This window comes from Podarcis melisellensis (genome assembly GCF_964234715.1).
Source record: "Podarcis melisellensis genome assembly, chromosome: 1".
Taxonomy (NCBI): Eukaryota; Metazoa; Chordata; class Lepidosauria; order Squamata; family Lacertidae; genus Podarcis; species Podarcis melisellensis.
In genome coordinates this window covers 72,845,026-72,869,604 of record NC_138528.1, presented here as the reverse complement: position 1 = coordinate 72,869,604, position 24,579 = coordinate 72,845,026, and the positions used below count along the sequence as shown (strand labels likewise).

The following is a 24,579-nucleotide window of genomic DNA, read 5'->3' as shown; positions in this document are numbered from 1 at the left end:
GTGCATTTGAGTAGTAAACAGAACAGCTGGCATGCGACAGTCTATACTTTCTGAAGTAAAACAACTAGGCTATTAAGTTTTTGTTCTATAAAATGTCGCAAAATAACAACGATTTAATTATACTTAGAGGCAACGTGCATAATTTGCCAATCACTGCTACTTTGAAACTTCTCTTTATTTTGCCTGGATTTCTGCTGGGTTCTCAAGAAAATGGGGACCAGCTTTTTTAATGGTGTGCTCCTTAGACACCCCTATCTGTTGTCAATCCACAACTAGAGTTATCTGCTAAAATCATCCTGATTAATAACATCTTGTATATTCCCATAAATAAATTACATATCTAAGTAATTATAAACCACATGAATGGTATGTAAGAATGAATCTTTTTCAGTTACAACAGAGATATCGGATTCAGGCAAGGGGTGTCATGGAATAATTGTTCACTCACAATTGCCAATTGATGCAAATGTTTTCAAATATAAAATTGTCCCTTGCCCAGTAGTGAAGTCACTTTTCTAAAGAAAAACAACAACATTCCCAACCTGCTTTTTAATTTTTTATTAGGACAAGTTTAAAGGTCATAAGGTGGAAATTCTAAATCATCCGTATATTCCTGCCAGTGACATGTATATAGTAAATGGCTATGGCCACAATCCAACAGGTGACTGAAATGCAGCCAGCAATTTTCCATTATGCAGCAGCTTGCACTTTGGGCTCTTTGCCTTCAACAACATTGGGACCTGTCGCCACACAGCAAATTTCTTCCCATTATGATCTGTTCCATAAACTGTGAACTCTTTCTCATACATAAAAGCCTGGTTCCAAGTGGTCACCTAAAAACTAACCTTCCCCCCCTTGGTGCCATCCCACTGTTTTGGGCTACAATTCCCGCCATCCCTTGCTGTTGACTATGCTGGCTAGGACTGGTGGAAGTTGTAATCCAAAAGATCTGGAAGGCACCAGATTCAGGAAGGCTGACCTAAACAATGTCACAAAGGAGAAGATGGGAGAAGTATGTAATCTTCAGGGTGGCCACAGTTTGCTCATGATCAACTCAATTCAAACCATGGTTTAGGTTGTGCACCCCTCCAGACTACACATCCCATCATTCCTAATCACTGGATATGCTGGCAGGGGCTGATGGGAGTTGTAGTCTGGAAACATCTTGAGGGCCACAGGTTGTGCACCCTTGGTTTAGGGGATTGTGTGAACGAGGATAAACTTAATTTTCATGACTGCGCTAGGCAGGATCATGGTTTGAACACATCATTCTTCAGTGTGAGACCATTTGCATAAATATGGGCTTAAATCAGGCATGGGTGCTAATTCTGTTTGTAATATAGTGGTCCTTCTCCAGTCATTTAAAACGAACATACAGAACTGTTTTGATAATCTGATTTTCATGTACTCTGTGGGTTTTGCAGGGCAACATTCTCTTTGGGAAAGAGGATTACAGATTTATAATGTTTCAGCTGATGGTGACTTTGCCCTAGCAGAAAGCAATCCCACTAATACACACTCGTGCACCTAATTATTGTAGTCCCACACTCTTAGTGTTGCCTTCTGTATTGCATTACATTGTGGACTGAAGGGACCATCAACCCTCAGGAACAGCTTTTTAGGAGGTCAGATGGTTTAAGTGGGCAGGAGGGGATCAGCAAAAGTCAGGTGCCCTGACTTGAATGAGGAGAAGTGCCTTACACTAAATCCAGTAGTATGAAAATCTGTTTGTTTGTTTTTAAAAATTGCAGGTTCAGGAATAATGGTAGGAATGCAACAGCAGTCAGTCTCAGAGCAGAATCCTGCAGTTTCCAGAATCCATCCCAGGCTGTTTCTATCTTTGCAGCATTAACAAAAACCGTTGAAATGAAACTAGCATTCTGCCAGGGTTTAAAATTGCTGCCCCTGTGAAAGGCCTGTATTTTATTATCTGATAAGTATTTGGCCCTGGTGTCTGTGCAGTCTCTAAATACTTTAAAATTCCATTTGCATTATATCTCCCACCCCCGCACAAGTTTAAATGAAGCAAGCCAGTGTTTGTCACTATTAATCCATGTACCTTTGGCTATGGTTTATTTTCTCTTTGTTATCAGCTATTTCCGATGGTAATCTTAACTTTGCTGCAGCTTCATTTCTCTAGACTATTAAACAGGGATGAGATTAGTCATACAACCACTCCTGGGGTGATTCTACTAGATCAAAGCCTTGCAGTGAGAAATGACTGTGTGTGACCATGCTTTTAATTGAAACATTTAGCTTTTCCTGCTGAGTTGTGATGAAATTTTAATGTGATAACCTATGGATAGACCTTTGTTTGCCCCTCCCCCCGACATTCCAGTGCATTTACAATGAAATTGCAGAATTCCTTTCATCTTTTTATCAGAAATTACGAGTCCACAACTGTGGGTGGAGGGAGGGTAGAGAGCAAAGCAAATAAGAAAACCCACACAAGGTACAGTTTCAGGCAACATGCTTGGAACCCAGTGTTACTATGACTTTTCTCTTGACAATTACTTCTGAGATTTGGCATAACAATTTTACTCCAGAACCAGTCCACCAAGCGTTTTCCCCAACCCTTTTGCTCTGGAATAGTTTGCTGTTAGATTTCTGTTTCTTTTTTTAGATAGACAGTCCTTTAAAATTGTTTTATTGTTACTGAGGCTGCTGTTTTGCTGATAGTATAAGCTGGCTTGGGGAAAATACTTTGAAAGGTGGAGAATAAATTAATAAGTCATGTGGGTGCTGGTGGTCCTTCAGATAGCCTGGTCCCAAACCATTTAGGGCTTAAAAAGCTAAGACCAGCATTTGATGTTTGGCCTGTAAGCAAGCAGGCAACAAACACAATAGGTACCGAATTGTTAATGTGTTCCGACCACCTGACTAATGCAATTATTGTTGCTGCTGCATTCTACCCTAATTGAAGTTGTGAACGTACGGCTGTACACAGAGTCCTCTGGCCTGGATGTACGCAGAGCTTGTATCACTGAGGCATGTTTCTCAGTGGTGAGTCACTACATAATGGCAGCACAGGTCTCTGTGGGGAAAACCTTTCACAGCCCTTGTGTTATCTGCACATTGATCTTTAGGAGACAGAAACAATATTCCAACTTGTCTATCATTTTATGTGGTTGACAAGTTATCGTCGTATCATTTATTCATTAATTCAACCTACACTTGAAGCACGTTTCTTGCCCAGAGTTTCTATAACTAAGGTTATGTTCTTGAACAGAAAACCTTTGGAGGGGAGAGAATTGCCCCCAAATCAGGTGGAAACTCAGGAATAATTATGTATTTAATTTTCCCCATATTTAAATTGGACTTTTTTTTAAAGAGCAATACTACATCTGGGTTGTATCCAGTGAAGTCATTGCATGAGCAGAATGCGTTTTGCCTGTGCAATAGAACCTCACCTATGCACCCACTGAAGCCCCTCAAATTTGCTGTTGGGGTCTCCCTACTTTCTGGAGCAGATTTGGAGGTGGAAGAGACGCAGAAGGAGAGGAAGTCATTCTACTCATGCAATTACTTCAGTGGCTTCAATTCTTGGCTAATTAGTATATGCAGAATGTATAACAGAGTGGTCTGCATTTGTGCTAGCTAAGCTCTCTAATTTTAAACATGGTGCTTCCATTTTATCTTTCTAAAATTGTTTACAGTTTATATCTGTGACTACCCTGTACCTACCTCACCGTACAATCCATTCTAGTCATGACCCACAGAATTTGGTGCAGCTATTGCATTTGTCCATTATTGACATTTATGTATTTATTTAATAAAATTTATATACCATTTGATTGGGGTTTTTTTTTTAAAAAAAAAAACCCTCAAAGCATTTTACAAAAATACATTTAATCAAGCTTCTTATATATTTACTAAGGGACAAATTCCAAAGAATTAAACATTAAAAATTAAAAAAATAAAAACTGTGTTAGTTTACTATAGAAAAAAGGGTATTATGGCACCTCAAAATATGCTTAGAGTAATTATGGGTTAGGGTCCAGTTATATAATAAGTTTGTGGGATATAGTATACAAAGGTTTATGCCGCAGTGAACGGAATGTGTTACAAGGTTCTTTGTCAGATTGACTTAGGATATGTCTGCATGCCAATGAAAGCCCACCAACAAGGCTGTAACATTTTAATGAAACAACATAATTATTTGTTTACACATCATCCTAGTCTCATGGGTGGCTTTTCATCTGACTGTCATTGTTCTTTGTGAGTTATGTTCTTATAACTTTCAACTATACTGGCCTTTGCTGGAAAATGATACCATAAACTTTTCAACAATGCTGAATGCTTGGCTCCAAAGCTGTTGGAAGAGCTAATACATCCTTCTGTGAATAATAGTGTTGTAAAACTATCCAGCTGACCAAACAAACCTATTCAAATATTGTCTCCCTTTTATTTTTTACAATTCTAGTTTGTAATAAAGAGGCTTTCAAGAGCAAATAACTTATTCTGTACAGCCCCCCCTTTCCCGTATTATGTAAATAAAACATGCTTACAGATTTCACAACAGTTATGTTGGGCTTGAAGGTAACTTTGTATTATGATAGCTCAGCTTACTGAAGTGAATTGTAAATAAAATGGCAAATTCTCTGCTGTTGGGACAGTTGGGATGGAAGAGAATTGTGCAATGGAGTCTTTGACATTGCTGCTACCTTTTGTTATACCTGCTTGTTCAGGACATGTTCCTGAACAAGATAATTGCTAGGTTTTTAATGGAGGCGTGCATTAAGACCTGAACAAAACTGGGACAGGGTCTCTCTCTCTCTCTCTCTCTCTCTCTCTCTCTCTCTCTCTCTCTCTCTCTCTCTCTCTCTCTGTGTGTGTGTGTTTTATACTGAGTCATACTCGCTTAGTGTTCTTTCCTCCAACTGCCAGTAGCAACTTGTTTTCTAATTTGTTTAACTGGAGGTACCAGGGACTGAACCTGGGGGTTCCTGCATGCAAAGCTACTATCCTTTCTGCTTCAGCGTTTTTCCAAAGCCTAACATAAAAAATTGGAAATTTGGCGGGAAATTGAAATAATCTCTTCTTCTCATTCACAATAATGAGCAGCCTATTTCTTTTCAAAGCAGTGCTTTAAACTGATGTTGTTATCCAGATGCAAATCCTTCAATTCCAAGATTCATTTGTGATCATCTTAGTGATGTTACTGCTTCTTTTAAATACTGGATAATACAATCAGTTTCAGATATTTGGTGCAAGAGTGTCATCCTATTTTTAAAGAATATATTATTTATTGTATAGAAATCTAGACACATGCACAAGGATGATTTTTTTTTTTTTACATTTAGTATGGCACTGCTTGTATGTGGTGATAAAAAAAAATGAATATCCAAAAGTACTTCTGCAAAGTACTTGTATTTTCTCAACTTTTCCTCTAAAACACAGGGCTTAGTACACCTATGCAGTTTTTGTGTGTGTGAAAATATTGTTGGGAAAAGAAAAAAAATGTTCAGGGCATCTGAATACTCTCCTCTGCTTTTGTTGCTGAAATGGACTCCATTATTTCTGTAAGGTCTTGAATAACGTCTGACTTACATTTAGTCATCGCTTAAAAGGTAAAGGTAAAGGTAAATGTACCCCTGCCCGTACGGGCCAGTCTTGACAGACTCTAGGGTTGTGCACTCATCTCACTCTATAGGCTGGGAGCCAGCGCTGTCTGCAGACACTTCCGGGTCACGTGGCCAGCGTGACAAGCTGCATCTGGCGAGCCAGCACAGCACACGGAACGCCGTTTACCTTCCCGCTTGTAAGCGGTCCCTATTTATCTACTTGCACCCGGGGGTGCTTTCGAACTGCTAGGTTGGCAGGTACTGGGACCGAGCGACGGGAACGCACCCCGCCACGGGGATTTGAACCGCCGACCTTTTGATCGGCAAGTCCTAGGTGCTGAGGCTTTTACCCACAGCGCCACCTGCGTCCCGTTAGTCATCGCTTACTGCAACCTATATAAACTTTGGTCTGCAGTGCAAATGCTGTGACCATCATCTCCTTAAAAGCATTCTTCTCAGGTGTTTGATTTTCATTTCATATTAGTTTCCAGACACCCTCTAATGAAATATGTGAATCGGTGTATCATAATATTGCAGGGATCAGCTACTGACTTTAGATCTGTCCCTTTTCCTTTTGGCATCATTGCATCACTATAATACTTAAAAAATATATAGTTGTTTCATGTGGCATTTTTCACTCTTCCTTCTGTTTTCTTAATGTATGGTATCCATGCATTAGGAAATACCTTCTTTGTTATAAATAAAATTATCAATGTAAAGTTTTTTTTTACTTGGGCTGGTATGGTTTTCCCCAAAGAGAAGATTGGGATTTGGGCAAGCTGCCCATGGCCCTGAAACCTCATGTACCGTAAAGTTTTCCAAGTCATAAAGGCCTAAATTAAGGCTTTGAATTTACAGCATGTTAACATGAGCCTATGTTGTAATTCAATTTCCTGCCTTCTTTTCTTTCTCATGAATTAAAGACTGTTTTACTATTATAAGTTTCTTCAATGCACTACACTAGAAGGATAGGTTTCTTATGTATGCAGTTGTTTGTGAAATTATACAAAATGTGCTGTGGCACAAGAGTAATGCAAAGATTTCTAATTATTAGCTGCTAGTACCTAAAGTGCAGAATCTGAAATATTTTGTTGGAGGTGTTCCTAGTAAAGAAGAAAACGGGAAGGAATGCCTGGTATGTTTAGCTACCATAGAGAAGTGTAAAGAAGAGGGGAACAGGAGTCAGTAACTTGTTTTCTGACTACTGTCTTGCAAAATCTTTCTGATTTTCATGCACCAAGATACACTGTTTTAAGCTCCTTGGAGAAAAGATGGGGTATAGATGTAATAATTAATGAATAAATATTTAATAATGAGGGCTAAAAGCATGCCTTTAGAAACAGAGTTTATTAAGGCCTCCGGTGTACTTGGAAGACTCTTAGTTCCTTAGTGTGCTGATGACAACACGGCTTTTCAAACTCTCTGAAAGTAAGTACTGGAGGAACCCAAATACTTAACGAGGTTTCATGGTTTGTATATACATAGGTCAGAGAGGCAATAATGCAGGGCCACCCATGAGGCAAGGTGAGGCAACCACTTGGGGCAGAAGGATCCGCAGTGGCAGTAGATGTGGTCTTCGTAGAAAGCATTGCCTGTAGAAGTCACTGTTGGTGCACCACAGAGCATAGGCACTCTGGTCCTTCAGAGACCTGACCTTACCATGCTCTTCTGAGTGCATGGGGGAATGAATGGCATTTTCAGAGTAATTAAAAAATGTGTTTGTTACAATGTATGACAATTATCATCACTCAGTTTCGGTCTCAAAGCAAATTGAAACATCAATAAATTTATGTCCTAATAATATGATAATGTGTTCTAATAATGCTTAATTCTTACTTTCAGGTGACTGTAACAACCATTGGTTACGGAGACAAAGTGCCTCAGACATGGATAGGGAAAACCATTGCGTCTTGCTTTTCTGTGTTTGCAATTTCATTTTTTGCCTTGCCTGCGGTAGGTGGTTTAGAGTATTTCAGTTTGTTTTTAAATAAGTTTAAATTCATATGCATACATGCAGTATTTTCTCATTGGGAGGATTCTTACATATTTGAGTTTGAACACTCTTGAGCAACTGTTTACCACTGCCAAAGTGATGAATTTCTGTGCTTGGGTGTTAATCTGGCCGGTTAGATTCTGCCCAATGCTGTTGGGGCTACCATATTTTTTATACAATAGTTACACACAAGCCCTGGATATTTATGCATCCATGCTTTTATCACAAGCATGTTGTATCATGAGTTTTGTGGTCTGCTGTTGTTGCATAAAAAAATATTAGCGTGGGCATATGTAAAAGAACCATGTGCAAAAACAACACAAACTTTTAATGCGGGTAACTGCCCACTGTAGTTCCTGTGTAACATACAGCCTCTTTAAAAGTGTGACCGTAAGTAAAAGTGCAAAAATATCTGGGTCCAGTATAATGAAAAATATGGAAATACGGAAAATGTGGCAGCTCAAGTAGAACCAGCCAGAAGAAATCTGGGATGATCTTAGATTTGGGGCAAATACCATTTGAGCAGAATTTGCTTGAAATTAAATTTAAAAGGTATAACTGATATGGCATTTCTCTTCTGAAAACACTCCTTTCTTCAGGGTATTCTGGGTTCTGGATTTGCCTTGAAGGTACAGCAGAAACAACGACAGAAGCACTTCAATCGGCAAATTCCAGCAGCTGCTTCTCTCATTCAGGTAATGGTGATTAGAGCCTACATTTACCACATATATTTTGATAGATTTTTTTTTTAAAGAATCCTATTGGGTTGGACCCAGCAGGTGCTTTTGTGCAATGCCAAGGAATTTTGATCCAGCGGCAGGTGTCTGTTAACAAAGGCAAAGGAGCGGTTTTTGCCTATTCCCTTTGTTTTCTGTAGCCCCAGCGCTCTCAGAAATCTGTTCTGGAGAATGCTAGAACAGAATGCCAACCCACCAGCACAGATTTCAGGAAGCACTAGAGCAGGCATAGGCAAACTCGGCCCTCCAAATGTTGTGGGACTACAACTCCCATCATCCCTAGCTATAACAGGAACAGTGGTCAGGGATGATGGGCATTGTAGTCCCAAAACATTTGGAGAGCCGAGTTTGCCTATGCCTGCACTAGCAGGTGTAAAAAGGGAATTAAATATCCCCCCTTTCTCTCCTGTTAGCAGACACCTGCTGGAGCAACGGTGCTAGGACGTCCAATTAGATTCTGTCCTTGGTGCCTAGGCTTGACATGGATCCAAAAGCTGCTCTGAGACCCCTCCTACCTCTATACACACGTTTTGTATTTATAGTTTTGTTAAAAATAATAAAAAGTACGTTTCATGCAATTAGTCATGGCTGGAAATGGTAATACAGATCTTGTTTGTTTCACTGTATTTTGCACAAGCACATTTGCTGTTAATATTCTTTGTCATTATTTCTGTTTGGAAAAGAATACAATTCTATATTAGTTTTGTACATTTGTAATTGGCCTTTTCTCTTTTTGGTGTTTGTTTATAAGAAGCCTATTTTATTTTTTGTTATCTTTTGGAATGAGGCCAGTTAAAGTGGATTAATTTGAAGAAAGTCCAGCAAATGTTTGAAACTAATCTGTTTTAGCTTTTGAACCATTCTGAATTGAGGATTTACTTGCCTCATAATTAGCATGAGTTTTCTGTACTAAGATCTCTACTCCCACCCCCTAATTTTGAATTTTCCACTATCCCTAATTTAGACAAATGTTCATAGATTAAAAAAGGTTGCCGTTTATAAATTAATGTTGGTTTTCTGATGATACACAAATGTTTTTTAATTCATCTAATGTTTTAGACTGCCTGGAGGTGCTATGCATCAGAAAACCCAGACTCTTCTACATGGAAAATATATATTAAAAAACCGTCCAGAAATTATCACTTGATGTCTCCTAGTCCCAAGCCAAAGAAAATTGCGATGGTGTCGGTAAGGAGCTACATTTCCATTTCCCTTGGGCATTTTGACACATTAATGTTTAAAAATAGACTGAAATGAATGCTTTTCCATAGAATATGTTTTCTCTACACAAAATAGCCTTTCTTGAAAATGTGATATTCAACCTTAGTCATACTCAGGGCAAACTCAATAGGCTTATTCTGACTATGGCAAAAATTGAATATCAACCAATATTTGCATAACAAGATATTCTTCATATGATACAGGGGCCCTGTCTAGGGGGGGCAGGACCCCCCAATATTTTAAAGTAGGGCCCTGGGTCCCCCCAAATATTCTGCAGCAATCATCAAAGGGACACACCAGGGTGAAGCATCTTGGCCCCTGTGAGTCCCTTTCACAAAGGTAAGGCGGGTGGAGGTGGCGGGCCAAGTTGGCCTGGCCTGGTTGGGGGGCGGTGCCATGTGTGTGACATCATGCATGTGCGACGGGACCTCCAATGTTGTGGGCAACTCGGCGCGTCTGATATGATATCACACATAGCCATGTATACTTGTGATTGGGCCGCCTGACTAGCTGGCAGGAAGCTCCAAGAAGCTGTGTTGAGTGTTGCGCAGTTTTCTTCCTCTGCACCAATCATGGGAGAGGAACAGACTTTGTCTCCTAAATTTTGTTTTGGTGACAAACAGTAATGGAGGTAGAATTCTATCCTCTTGAGGACTTCCTTCATAAACTACGGCATTGACTAAGAAGTCAGTGGTTATAATAAAAGGAAGGCAAGGGGAGAAATGTAATTATGGAGTGATAGACTCTGGGAGGAACACAACATTAGGAATTCAACATTAGGGGATCACTTCATCAATACAAGAATTTCTGCTTGCCTGCTAGAGTGATTTCCCCCTCTCCTCCCCCTCACATCCTGTTCATGAAAGAAAAGGTAGAATTGTAATTTTATAATAAATCGTAATTTTATTTCCCCTCGGTTACTTGTAATATAAATTAATTTCTTGTGTTGAATTAACTACATCTTTAGCGTAGCTCATAGTTCATGCAGTCAGGGTTTTTTGTTTTTTTAAGAAGATTTTAAAATGTATTCCTCTCAGGTAAAAAAGAAGAAAGGCAAGACGGAAAAAGACAATGGGCCTTCTTCTCCTGACAAAATGTTATCTGTTCCACAAATCACATTTGACCATGTGATGGAAGATCGGAAATCTGAAAACTACTTGGACTCGAATGAAAATTCTGGTAAGAATTTCGGTTAGAATTTGCATAAACTTAACACGGCAAGCCAAAGCCTAGGGGTAAGGCCAGATGTTGGGGCTGGGCAGAGATTTCCCTCTGCTGGTCGCCTCCCGTGGTGTGAAGTCTGCATCACTCTGCCAGTGTAGAGTGGAAGTTCTACCAGCCAGATCTTTCCAGCTGGCAGCCAGTGGAAAAACCTGAAACTTGATATTCTGGAGGCAGGGGAGGGAAGGACTGAGCTGGCCCTTGATCTCAAGCCATCCCATTATTGCTGGATCTCAAGCCACCCCATTATTGCCATCAGGCCCAGTTTGGACCCATTCCAGGCTGGCACAGTGATTTGCCTATTTCTCATCTCTTCCCCCCGGCCAGCACAAGGGCCAGGAACTGCAGATGTAGTGCTTTGACAAGCCGCACTGCTTCCTGGTTGGGGTTTGGATTATACCCTGAAATAAGGAGCTGTCATTTAACTACACCAAATAGCCTAACGAATACCTGAGCCCTGAAGAAATTTATAGCTAAGAAAGTTTATAAGAGGCTGTTCTGCTTTACTGCCCTCAAGTTTCAATGCTGCTGTAACAGATTGAACCTACATGTGCTTGAGTGTCTTTGTCGAGTCTCTTTTAAAATATTTTACTCTTGACTTGTAAATATTTCCTATAGAAACCATTTTATCCAGGGATTTTAGAAAGATAATTTATGGATCTATATACTTAATACCTTAACACCTCCTGACCATAATCTTGAAGATTAGCACCTTTCTCAACATCTATCTAGCGCTTTGATTATTTTTATTTATTTATTTTTAAAGAAAACTCTCTTGCATTTGACACTTTCCTTAGTTTCTTTCCCCCCTTAGTTTCCAGCATTTATTTGAAATCTGAACTGTGATACTGAGTAGAGGAAACTAAAATGTTTAACTAAACCAAAGCCTTAATCTTCATCTCTGTTTAGACTGATTTATTTATATATATTATTATAATTAACAGTATGACAGTATCCTTCTAGGGTCCGCAGGCTACTTATTCACTGTTAAGTTGCTTTCTGTTCTGCATGAGTCTTCTGGGTAGCCTCCATATTTTAGAATAATAATCTTATTTTTCTTGTTAGCTTTCTGCCACATCTTTAAAAAAAAACGATTCTGAAGAATACTTGCACAGATCATAAGCGTTCAAGGAAAGCACTACTTTGTCCTCCTATATACCTGCTACTCACACATGGGTATTTTTAGAGCTCACATCCCTTTCCTTTGAGAGCTTGTTTGCCAAGTTTTCTTCCAAGTAAATTTCATTTTTTTAAAAAAAAAGTGCTGTAGAGAGCAAATATCAATGGGGAATACCACATTGGAATGCATATCAGGTAGAAAGTTCACATGCAGTTCTTGGTTTCTCAATAGGTTATGTAGTACAAAAGATGTTAAAGCTTTCTTTCACTGCTTTCTATGCCCAAGTGACATTAACCTTTAACTGTGACTTTCACCATTTGAAGGGCAACATAATCTATAAGCAGGTACTAACTCCAGTTTAGAAACAAAGGTTTCCTTTTCCTTCTGACATCTATTCTCCCTTTTTCCTCCTCCTCCCTCCCTCTGTTTTCTTCTCTCAAAACTCTTACAAGTGTACAGGACAAAAAGGAATGTTCAAATTTCTTGGTAAGTTAAGGAAATTTGTATTTTCCTACAGCATGCCAGACATTGAAAACTTAACATTGCTTGCAGTGCTTTTCTTATGCTCCCGCTGGCCATTGGCTATACTACTTTTCTGCTAACATTCTGCAATTGAAGTGGGACAAATGTGCATTCTTTCACATCTGTCGTTTATCATGATTCAATTAGTAATGAAGAAAAGTACACGATATACTCTTAACATTGTCTCCCATAATTGCATTGTAGCAAATGAGTTAATCCACTGTCTTTACTCAGTGCCATTTATTTTCTTTCTTCACTTGCTCATTTATAACTGATTAAGATGACATGTGAATCCCATTGTTTTATATTTTTATTTGAAGTCTGCAATAAAAAAATATGCAGTGCAAGCTTATGCATGTTTACTTGACAATAAGCCTAACTGGATTCAGTAGGGCTTACTCCTAGGTAAGTGTGCAGAGAATGGCAGCCTAAGAATCTCAGCTCATTACATTTCTTGAATTCCTAATTGCAATGAATATTTTCCTTGTTTTTAAAAAGATTCAAAATTGTAGTCATATTTTTATTATGGTGGGAGGGGGATGGGAGATTTAGGACATGATTCATCACTTTTAAATCTTATGTTTCAAAGGGATATAGTTAAGAATGTGGTTCAGTTTTCCCACTGAATTCCCAGTAAGACCTAAAAGAACTTAACATTTACAGGAAAATGTCCTTAAGATGTTTACTGGATAATGTATAGGACATTTAGGTTTGCTGAAACTTGAAATTATATTAAAATAACTAAAGTAGACATAGAATAATTCACCTATTGATTCTTTTAAAGATGGCCTCTGGTTGTTTTTAAGCAAAGAATACCTGGAAGCTTTCCCCCCATAAGGAGTAAATTATTTATTTAAATTAAAATCCTTGGGTTACTTTGTTTTACTCAAGTGCATAAAGTAGAACTCAGCCATAAAATCAGTGACTAAAGTTATAAGCAGCTGGTAAGTTTTAAAAACCTATTAAATAAGCAACACTTCATTAAGAAGCCTTAAACATTTGCAGATCTTGCCGTGGCTAAAATCTCAAACCTGCTTAGTCAGATTGACCTATCTGAATCTGTGATGAAGTTTAATTTCTAACCTGTTGTGAAGTCTTACCCATTGTTTATCTGTAGAAAACATCTTTTCTGAATGTATCTTCACAAATTTCTCTTCCACATTTCTCCCAAAATTTAAGGAGGCTTACCAAGTTTCCCCTTAACATAAATATAGTGGGACAAAATGTCTATATACCTTCCGTAGTAGAGGTTACTGAAATTATAGGAGGCCTTTTCTATTCTCATTCTCTAGGATAATACAGTACCCATGTAGAGGGGAAATGAGGGGGCTTGGAAGGGAAAAGTGAATAAGGTGAAATAGCCAAGGACATGATAGAAATATTTAAGAAGTCATATTGATATTACTTATCTAATGTTCAAAAATGCAAGAAGGGTCAACATGTATTAGTTTAAAATTATAAGGAAGAGATACATATTGGTCATGTGCCTTACCTGCAAGAAATATTTTTAATACCTGTTTTCCTGTTGTTTAAAGATAAACTGATGCAATTTTGGCTTGGATTGCATTACTGCCTCTCTTGACTTTCTTCCTTTCTTTTTCGGTGTTCTTTCTCGGTGCACTGTCTCTCCTACCCCCTCCTGTCACCTGTTCACTCAGTCCGACAGCATTCCTGGTCATCCTTTTCTACAGAGCAGCCATCTCCCAGTTCTCCCCCTTCTCCAGGTAAATCTTGCATCTCTTTGCTTCATTTGCCCAACTCTGGGCTTGTAGACACTACATTTCGCCCATTCTGTTACAATTTATGGGACAGATTAGGGTTTCCTTTCAGAAGATAGAACTATACAGTGGTACCTCTGTTTATGAACTAAATTCGTTCTGCAGATCCGTTCTTAACCTGAGCTACCACTTTAGCTAATGGGGCCTCCCACAATTTCTGTTCTTATCCTGGGGCAAAGTTATTAACCCAAGGTACTACTTCCAGGTTAGCGGAGTTTGTAACCTGAGGTGTTTGTAACCCGAGGTACCACTGTACTGAAGATACAAAGCTTAAACAAAATGGTTGGAGATTGTAATTTACTTCTAGTCTTAAACAAATAAATACTGTGACTGCTACTAGGTATTTATACTGAGTTGGATCCAGACTTACTGTTTTGCAAATGGAAATGTTGCTTCCATTTGGAGATAGAAGAAAAGGAAGGAAGCAATTTTTGCTTCTTCTTCCTTGTCCTTGCAGCTCCTTTTGTGCCGCCTTCCACACTGTTCTGGAGGGTCCCAAAACACTGCTGAATAGCTTTTCACCTCCAGTGGTGCTTCTCGTTTGCAGAATTCTGATCATGAGTACTCTAGATTCATAGTATTTTAAAGGGGCCAAAGAGTCCTGGAAGACATGCTCCCTGCCTTGTAGGTGTTTTCCACCTGGCCTGGGAGGGTGGCGCCCAACTGACTCCAGCTACAAAAGGTGAGACTGCTGACCAGACTCGTAGGCTCCTGTTTAGGGTGTTTTTTTTTGTTGAGGTGAGGGTTGTTGCTCCTGTTAGTTATTTGTATCTTTATTTTAGGTCTTGTGATTTATGTGGAAATGGTTCAGTTTGGTTGTGCATTTAAAAAAATTATGGTTTGACTACTTCTGTAATTTTATAATTATGTGTTCTTTTTATGCTGTAAGCCACTTTGAGCATGGTTTGAATTGTGGAAAGGCAGCATACAAAAAATTATGTATGTATGTAGAAAGTACGTATCCAGTCCAGAAATAAAACAAAATAAAAAAACCAAAAGGAGCACAATAATTAGATAAGAGTATCAGTCATGAAAAAACCACCAAGAATAAGTGGGTTTTCAAAATCTTTCTGAAAAACTAGTGTGGTAACTTTATGGAGGTTAACTGGACGTTCCAGAATCATGGACCCACCAAAGAAAAAGTATTCTGCCTTTTGCCTACTAGCAAGTTTAATCTTTATCTTCCTGTTTCTTTTTCACAGTGAAAAGAAACTCTCCATTTTTAGATACAAACACAGGACCATTCATTAGGACGAACAGCTTTGCTGATGAACTCGACCTGGAAGGCGAAACATTGCTGACCCCAATAACTCACATCTCACAGTAAGTCACAGATTTCTGAATTATGCTATCATTTGCTCCAGACAAGTTCAACCAGTACATGCTATAAGCTAAAATATAATCCTAGATCAACCTTATAGTTATTTATGTAAAATCATTCTGTGTAGAAATTAATGTATGCTGTCCCGATATCTATTAAAAAGTTATCCATTCTGCTCATGGAACAAATCTGACTTTTAGGTCACATTGCACCTGATTGATATTCTTCATTTTAAGCAAAACATACTGCATTGGTTATTGAGTTATGAGATATGCTTTTTACTTTTACTTAATACTGTGGATAGCTGTACAAAAGGTTCATAGATGGCATTGGTTTTTGTGTTTAGGGATGTGTTATGTTGTGCCTGAACAGTGTGAAATTATTCCAGTTAAAATAGCAGTGATGTGGTATGGAGAATAACAGCACCATTGCAGTAGTACCCAGATTGAATCCACCTGTTGTCTAGAGAGGTGTCAGGACATGTTGTGGATTATGAGGGCCTGCATAAACAGACTTGGCTCAGGTGTGATCAAATGATGATCATTCCTAGTTTCCTATTAAACTCTCTATGCAATATTTGGTGTATTTACTGTATCTTATTCTTCCTTTGTATCCTTGTCAATGTCACCAAACTCTATGTGTTTTGACTATACTGTACACAATTGTGGCTTTAGGCACGATTCCTGGAACGTAACCCTGGCAGGCTTACTGTATAAAACTATCCATGTATCAATCTATATAGTACACAAACACAGAAATGCAGGCATATATAGTTATACTACAGTAAAAACAAAAGTGGTTTCTGGTTACAAAAAAGTTTGTAAAGAAAATTGCAACTTGACATAATTAACCATGAGGATTTATTTCCCAAGGGAATCCATAAACAAATGCTTTTTATGCTCTTGTAACTGTGACTTCGCGTGTTTCTTCCTCCCAGTTTTTCTTTTAAGTAGTCTGTTTTGCTGGAACTCTGTAAACTAGTAGCTCTTAAAATTTGAAAGGCTGCATTGGTATAATCCTTCATGCAAGCATTCCAAAGGGCTCCATAGTACATATCACAAATATCTAGCCAATCCATGTAAACCAATTAGCATGTAAAAGTCAGATCAAATGCAGCTTCAGTTCAGACTGTAAAAGTGATCCGTGCTCTATAAGAGACATATCAGCATGAAGAATATTTTATAGCCCAGCTGCATAACACTGTAACTCCTGGTTAGAGAATGAAGGGCTTTGGAACCAGAAAGAATAATGTGCTGTTGAATCTTGGACTGTAGTGCTGCATATAAATTAATATGCCCCAGGGGCCATGAAAATGAGCGTGTATGAAAGAAACTGATTCCATAACCACAAAGGCGTGAGTAAGAGCCGCTGTGTGAATTGCAGGCATGTGCTTGGCAAAAAGTATCTGCAAACAGATTTCACCTGAGAGCATAAAATTACTTCTCTTTGACAGGCAATATAAATCACCTGGCAAAAATATTGGTTACCTACTGTACTGTCAGGAAACTTTCTTGGTAAAAGTCAGATTAAGGAATGTGTTTAAAATCTCTGTTTTCACTTACTTGGGAAGGATGGAGAAACTCTTGCAACTGGTACTTGTCTGTTTCATCACAAGTACGTCAGGAATATCCCAGGGGTCCAGGAGCAGTAAGCCAGCAGCAGCCTTGTGAAAATCACACTTAGTTAAGGGTGTCTCTGGGGTCTCCCCAACTCAATCATGGCCACGTTTATGGAGCTTACATGCCTGTCCACATTAAGAAAAGTGAGACAGGAGGTAGATGCATGATTGGATCCAATGCACTGCCGCAACAAGAGTAGGGGCCAAAGCCTGACTCGGTGCCATAATGTGTGCTGCTTCACTGTGATGTTGACCCCAATCTCAGCAGCAGTATAGTAGCTTTTGTTCGCACTGATGCACCTGCATTTGCCTTCTAACTGCAGCCAGATGCAGCAGTTCTTCTTTGATGCATGGTTATGTCTTGGATGTGTGGAAGAACCTGGAGCAATATAATACTATGCTGCTTTAGCTAGCGGCATGAATTGGTGAGCAAGAACAGAACTGCTTTTGCTTCAGGGCAGTATCACAGATGTGTTTCTAAGCACAACACACTTGGGATCATGAACACACTCTGAGGTCGCTTCCAGATAACCTGTTTATTGAGCATTAATCCAAATTTCTTTCTGGGGAGATCTGATTATACCTGCTGTTTTCAGAGCATTCGTTTTGATTTGGTTGTGGGGAGGATAGATAGTATTGCATCAAGCAAATGCTACCCTACACTTTCCAGTCACTTTCTTTTATCCCATGTTTTGAAAAAGCTGGTTTGTTGTGCACCAGTCCCAAATCATATTGGATTGCGCAACCTGAATTTGCTGGTGTGCAACTGGATGCCACCCCAAAATAGCAAGTCTGGAAGGACCCTCTATGGCCTGACCTATACAGAGGACTCCTGTTCCCCATAGAATATTTGGGGCATCCTCAAAGGAGAGTCTTTCTCTGAATTCCCATTTCCTGATCTAGCAAGATCAAGGTGAGGAGGAGTGCCGAGATACAGTACCCTTTGTGGTGATGTAAACTGAACCTCAGTCGGAGTATCAGTCACTTCCACTGCAGTTGGAGCCTCTGACAGATGGGAGATTTATGAAAGGGCTTGCAAAGGTTTGTTCCCTTTCTGTAAAATTCCCAAGAGCCATACAATCGCCAAATAGGTTTATTTATTTAAATTGTGGGGAAAGGGAGGTGGCAGGTTCATCCCCCCCATCTGACAGCCCTCAAGCTTTGTCAGAGTGCCAATAGTGCAGAGATGATAATAGAGCTAGAGCTTTAGGAAGTATAAGGGGCAGTGGGTGGTATCTTCCCCACACCCAATAGACCAACAATATCTGGTCTCCCAGATCATAGTCCAATGCTTATTTATGCCAGCTTATTTGATTTACTGCAGGAACTTACGTTTTTCTCCATGAAAAGCACATGCTTGTGAGGATCACATTGTGCTAAGTGATTTTCCCATTCCCAGATCCAGGTCAGCAAGGGGGACAGATGATCTCTCCCTGGTCGAAGGCAGGCAGCAACCTTTAGGGAGATACAGCTCCCATCCCATAGTTCTGTTCCTGCCTTCATCTAGTACAGCCAGTCACCATTAGCTCTCACTTACCTCCTTAGGTTTATATATTCTTGTTTTTAACAGCTTAGTTAGGTGGTATTTTCTTTCCTCATTCCATAGATATATTTTTCCTTCTCTTCTGCTTCAGTTTACTTCACCTGAAACACCTGCCTAGCCTCTCCTTTCCCATGCTCTGCATCTTCTTCTTTTTAGCCTTGGCACTTTTGTCTTTCCTCCCTTTCCCTCTCAGTGAAGGGACAGGAGAAGCAGCCCAGTTTCTTCCCTTCTCAGAGTGGGAATGCTGGAGAAGCCTGGCGGGGCTGCCGCACTGCATCACTCTTTTCATTTTGGCACGAACGCCATTGTCCGGCTCGGATTCAAGCTCACAAAGCTTCTTTTTAGCATGAACACCATTTTCAAAAGAATTGTGTGAATTGACTAAGGAGACGAGTGAGATTTAAAAGATATTCCCTCTTCATATGTCAAACGGGTGCATTGCATTTCCTATCCCCCCGGCCCCTTCTGCCAATATACCTTTACCAGGCACTACAGCCTGACACATACACTTTAGCCAAGGCAGCATTTGGCCAGAGGGTCCTGCAGAAGGTCTTCCTGCCTTAGCTCCTACAGCCTTAACCTGCCCTAGGGAGGTTAGCTATTGTACTTCCCATCCCTGCTGATCTGGAACTGGGAGAAGCACAGTTGCACTCGCCTGAAATGTAGTTGTTCCAGTCAGCAGGCCCCACCCTATGTAGGAATGTTTCTTCTTCTTCATCATCATCATCATCATCTACTTACACAGTTGAGGTTAGTTGTAGTTTGGATTGGGAAGTAGGATGTTTTTCTTTTTCTTGAGCTTGGCAAGTCTGTGCAAAGTGCATGATGGGAGCCCTGCCTCCCAAAGGGCTGCTGACAGCCTTTGACCAGGGGGAGGAAGAGCGGTACAGTAGTTTCGTAATCTGGGGAACCGGGTTCGCATCTCCGCTCCTCCACATGCAGCTGCTGGGTGACCTTGGGCCAGTCACACTTCTTTGAAGTCTCTCAGCCCCACTCACCTCACAGAGGGTTTGTTGTGGGGGAGGAAGGGAAAGGAGAATGTTAGCCGCTTTGAGACTCCTTAGGGTAGTGATAAAGCGGGATATCAAATCCAAACTCTTCTTCATCATCATCAACCCATCCTGCTGATCTTTCACTGGCAATGGAAAACTGCATTTCAGGTGAGCACAACTGTACTTTTTCTGTCTTTTGCCGTTGCAGTGTTTTTATTACAGAAGACCCCTGCCAAGAAGGATAATTATCTAGTCATTTTAGAGAATAGGCACACCATTGAACATACGCCAACTATTTGCAAAATCTCATAGCCAAAAAGATGTTGGGTTTGTAACGCTTTGAGTTTTGTATATGCAATGGCTGTGCCTTTGTTTATTCCTGGTAATTTGATTATTAAAGGGCCCTCTTTCACCTTTGTGATTTGGATGCAGCTTCTTAGTTTAAAGATACATTATGTCCAGAGCAAACATTTGTAATCTCTGTGGTGTGGAGGAATCCTTATTTGCGCTGACTAGATGGCTCATATTGTAAATGATTCCTGCTTTTATCTTCCTCCCTCATTTCCAAAGGCCCTTGTAAAGTCTGAGCAAATAAAGCTTATTCACTTTCAAGTGGTCAGATATAATGACTGACCTGCTGTCACCACAACTCTGTTTGCAGGGCAGCTAACAACATTTAAAATGTGATTTGCACACAGACAACTTGATGGTTAATTGCAGAGAGGAGTTAAACAGCAGCGATCAAAACAAGCATACAGCCAAAGATCAGGCATGAAACAACAGTTTTCTGATGTGTTACAATCAAACTTGTCCCTCATAAATCCTGTTTCCTTCTGTGTTAAGTAATTAGAGTATTCCATCCTTTACAGACTTTTAAATAAACAACCTTCCTCCCCACTCCGCCTAAGAGGCAGGGAAAATAAGAAACTATGGTAGTAGTATACCATGTTAGCATATAAATTATTATTACGATGCCATTACTATTGCCTTACATATGCCTTTTAGTTCACATGTGTACATTCTAGTCTAAAAACAATATATTTGTTGTTTTAAATTGTGGTGTTTTTTTATTGTTCCACATCCTGCGATCTCAGGATAATAGGCAAGCTCTAACTATTCCATATGTAATATACTAAAAGCATTAAGAGGCTAAATGCATTTAGCCACGCACACACAGTTGTGCTTTTCTCAGGACAGAAGCTATGCAAGCATATGTACAGATTAGGAAAAAAGAGGTACTGTGCTAAGCTGGCCATTTGGTTGGTTTACTGGGTTTCCATTTCTTTGATTGGCAGATAATGAATTGGCAGAGGGCAGGCTGCTATCTTTAAATGCAGGTTGGGGGGCAGATCTGGGCAAAAAAAGGAGGTTGGGAAACCATACTATAATCCTCCTATAAACTATAGTGGAATATTCAAGATGGGATTAGTTTTCATGCTCTGAATTTGTTACATAGCAATGGCAAACACTGACATGGCACATTTACAGGCCAATAGAAGAGAATGTTGTTTCCTTTGGCAAATAAAACAATAAAAAATACACCTTGTAGCAGATGCATACACTTGTATGTTGAGGTTCTACTACTTTAAAGTAGTAAAGACAGCTGCTGCTTTCATTAGATTAATATTAGATTCCTTGTTTTCCATGAGTTAGTTTACTTGACTGATATTAAGTAATTAAAGTAGACTCCAGCTGCTTACATATTCAGAAGCGCGAGGTTCATCTAATTCAAGGGCAATGAGCAGCTGCATGTGCCCTGAATTTATCTATGTTTATTTTAGACACCACATAGAGCAATAAATGCAAATGCAGGAGTTGGGATGAGAGATGATGCCCCATATTTATTTATTTCATGAATTCTTATCATCACTTCTGTTTAAAGTCAGTAAATTTGTCTTTTGACCATACTATAATTAATATTGGGTATTATGTACATAGCATTTTTTGTAAAATATTACACATAGTAACGTTGGTAGCTAATATTCCAAGAGAAAGTTTGCTGCAATCTTAAATTACCTATAAATTACCTATTATAACCTGATAATTTATTTATTTTTTGAAAAATGGAAAACAGGTTGGAGGGGGAATTTGAAGCAGAGAAGGAAAAAATATAAGGAAATAGCTAAGCACCCATCTCCCTATATCTTCTCTGTTCCATGTTGCTCCTCTCTTGAACCTGTGTTTCTTGCTTAGAAAACAATAACAGCATTTGAGTTTGGCTGTGGCATGCTCTCAATGTGTGCAAGATAATCAAAACCCTTCGGCAAAATTTCCTTACAAATAAATCAGCCAAGTTTCTAGAACTGAGGTTCAAAATAAAAGGTTCAGTTTATGGCTGCCATGCATTACGCTATATGTTTTTCAAATATAATTAACTGGAGGTGGTATTTTAGCAACAATTCATAACCTGCATCTTTAGTTTTCCACCACACAAAGTATCTAAAATAAACTTTGTCTGCTTTACATATAGGATTGATCTCCACTATAGGCACACATTAAATGTCTAATGAATGTGAAGATTCATATCAGTAGATGGATCTGTGCAGTTTTGGTAGGGTACTTCGATCTATTAGTGTATATAAATGTGGATTGGTTGGACCAGTTCCCCCATTCATTCCAGAGAACTGTGTATGCTTAGCTCTATATATAGCTTTCTGGTGCAAAATTAGTGTTTCTCATTAATTTCAGTGGAGGGATTCTTTATGCGTACCTACATGTGTACACATGCATGTGCACCTCTCTCACTGTGAGCTAGGATGTGTTCCTTCCTTTGAAATAAGTGAGGGAGCTCTTTCATGCCCACGAATCCCAAGTGTGCATTGGAGCTCTCATATCCCCAGTGCTTTTTCTGTGATGGTACTCACCGGTATGAAGTAGCAGCACATCTTTTTTTGTTGCCCATGGCAGACATCTTGGTCTGGCACCCACAGCGTTTTTATCAAGATAGGAGTATCACCACCTCTTTTATTTTATTATTATTATTGAGCACTGCACACCCCTAAGCTGGAGTTCAGTGTTAACTTGTTGTATTCTGGCTTGTTTTCTGCTTCGTTTGCTCATGATTTATGAGGTTTTCCAAGGCTCTTATTAAAGTCCACCATATGAAGTTATGACATGCAGGAGTTATGGGGAAACGCAACTGAATAATTTGCTAGGGATATATTGCTCCATTTCATTAAAATATTACACAGCCAAGACTGCTTATCCAACTTAGGTGATAAGCTTGCAGTGACCTTTTTCTGCAGCCAGTTTCTAACCCAGAATTCCTCACTGAATTTGGTTGGAATGAATGAGCAAATCACACCGCAAGCAGCAGTTGCACTCTTGGCCCTAGGTAGTTGGCCTCAATTGAAATAAATGGGGAGCAGCTACTGAAGGGTAATAAAGCTGTAGTGATTTTAGCAGTTATTCTGAAACCATCTGCTTTTCATTTTATAAATCTAAACCAATCCTGCCCATATCAAATTTTAGGCGCACATTTAAATAATAATATTGGAATGCATTTTACCCGCACCCTTTGCCGTAATGGAAATGGTACTTTTATTAATATCGTGATCGTTTGTAATGTTCCTTGCTTAAAAATAGGAAGTGCATCAGGAGATTTCAGTGCTGCACAACAGCGTCCCTTTTTTTGCAGGGGGAGGGGGGGTCTTTATCCACTAGATATTTTCATAATCTTATTTTAATGCTATCTCTCGACAACATTAAATTATTAAATCATTATTAAACCAGTTTCATTTTTTAAAAAGTAACTTGTACCATAAAGAGTATGCAATGGCCTTTTGGACCACTTTTGAAACTCCCAGAGGCCGCACACCACAGCTGGAAACAACTTGTGCTATGAAACTCAATATTGGCAAAAACGTAGGCTTCTGTCCAGAGAACTGTGAAGGAGAGACCCATGTGTACAGCAGGATTTTTGTGGTCATTTTTGAACAGTAGTTGCACAGGGGGCTGGTCTTTGGAAAAGAGCAACAGAAGTCCTGCTGTACACAGCCAATCCCTAAAACACCTGCACAACTGCTTAGTGGATAATGGTACTGGTGCTGATGCAGACATAAGCCTATATATTGTGTTGACATGGAAAGAGTATAATTCCTCTAAACCAAAGCCCCATACTTCTCTAAGTCAATCCAATTCTTCACCTTGAATAACTTTACTGGTATAGGAAGAAGAAGTGTCACCTGAAATCTGGCACGGCAGGAGGAGGTAAAAGACTGCATTTAGGTTACCTGAAACATTCACCTGGGAGAGACCTTTAGGAACTACATAGTGGAATAGAACTGAGTAGGTGAGAAGCAGAAATGCTGCACTGAAGCAGCAGCAGTTCTGAGTAACAGTGGGCTTTGTGCAGCTATGCCATACTCAGAGTAGGCTCATCAGAATGAATGGACAAAACTGACTTGCTAATTGGTTTCAATAGTATGACTTCATTGGCTACAACCCAATAGTTGTAAAAATGTGTAAGCAATGCAGACTTACTGAAATGTCCCCTGGTAAACATTTGGCACGGTTTTAAGTATGACCCAAGAACGCCCTCAAGCCCGCATACCCAAGAGAGTGCCTGTACTATATGGCCCCCCGGATTTCCTTACCATTTTCTCTTTATCTGCATGTTCAGACATAGGCAGTTAAAGGAAAGCGGTTAGTGACTGCTCCATAACTGCGAAATTCCTCCCAAAGATTTGCCAAAATCTGAGCATCCTTCAGAAGCACTGAAAGGCCTTTCAGAATGAAACTGGATGGCAGTCTAGCCCTCGGCTCTAGTTCATCCCTATGATGATGTTACCAGGATGGCCCCAGTGGTGCCTAGTTATGCAAATGGTAAGGCAGGAAGCAAGAGGTTTGTGACACCAGCAACCTTTACACTATTACTGTTGAAATTCAGATGTCTCCTCAATTAATTAATTGATTGATTTAAATCACCTAACTCAGGGGTCAGCAAACTT

The 24,579-nt window shown here is 39.5% G+C and overlaps 1 protein-coding gene across 4 annotated transcripts in view; it reads left to right on the top strand.

The window, feature by feature from the left end:
* The window catches only part of KCNQ1 (potassium voltage-gated channel subfamily Q member 1), a 283,258-nt gene that overhangs the window by 77,786 nt on the left and 180,893 nt on the right, over positions 1–24,579 (top strand). For 2 of the 4 annotated variants that reach the window (XM_081903779.1, XM_081903782.1), the window contains exons 7-13: positions 7,407–7,517; positions 8,157–8,252; positions 9,354–9,482; positions 10,553–10,694; positions 12,316–12,342; positions 14,037–14,102; positions 15,359–15,479. In XM_081903779.1, the coding sequence (XP_081759905.1) occupies positions 7,407–7,517; positions 8,157–8,252; positions 9,354–9,482; positions 10,553–10,694; positions 12,316–12,342; positions 14,037–14,102; positions 15,359–15,479 (692 nt within the window). The remainder of the gene's footprint in view (positions 1–7,406; positions 7,518–8,156; positions 8,253–9,353; positions 9,483–10,552; positions 10,695–12,315; positions 12,343–14,036; positions 14,103–15,358; positions 15,480–24,579) is intronic. The other 2 variants (XM_081903780.1, XM_081903781.1) reach the window with 2 other exon arrangements.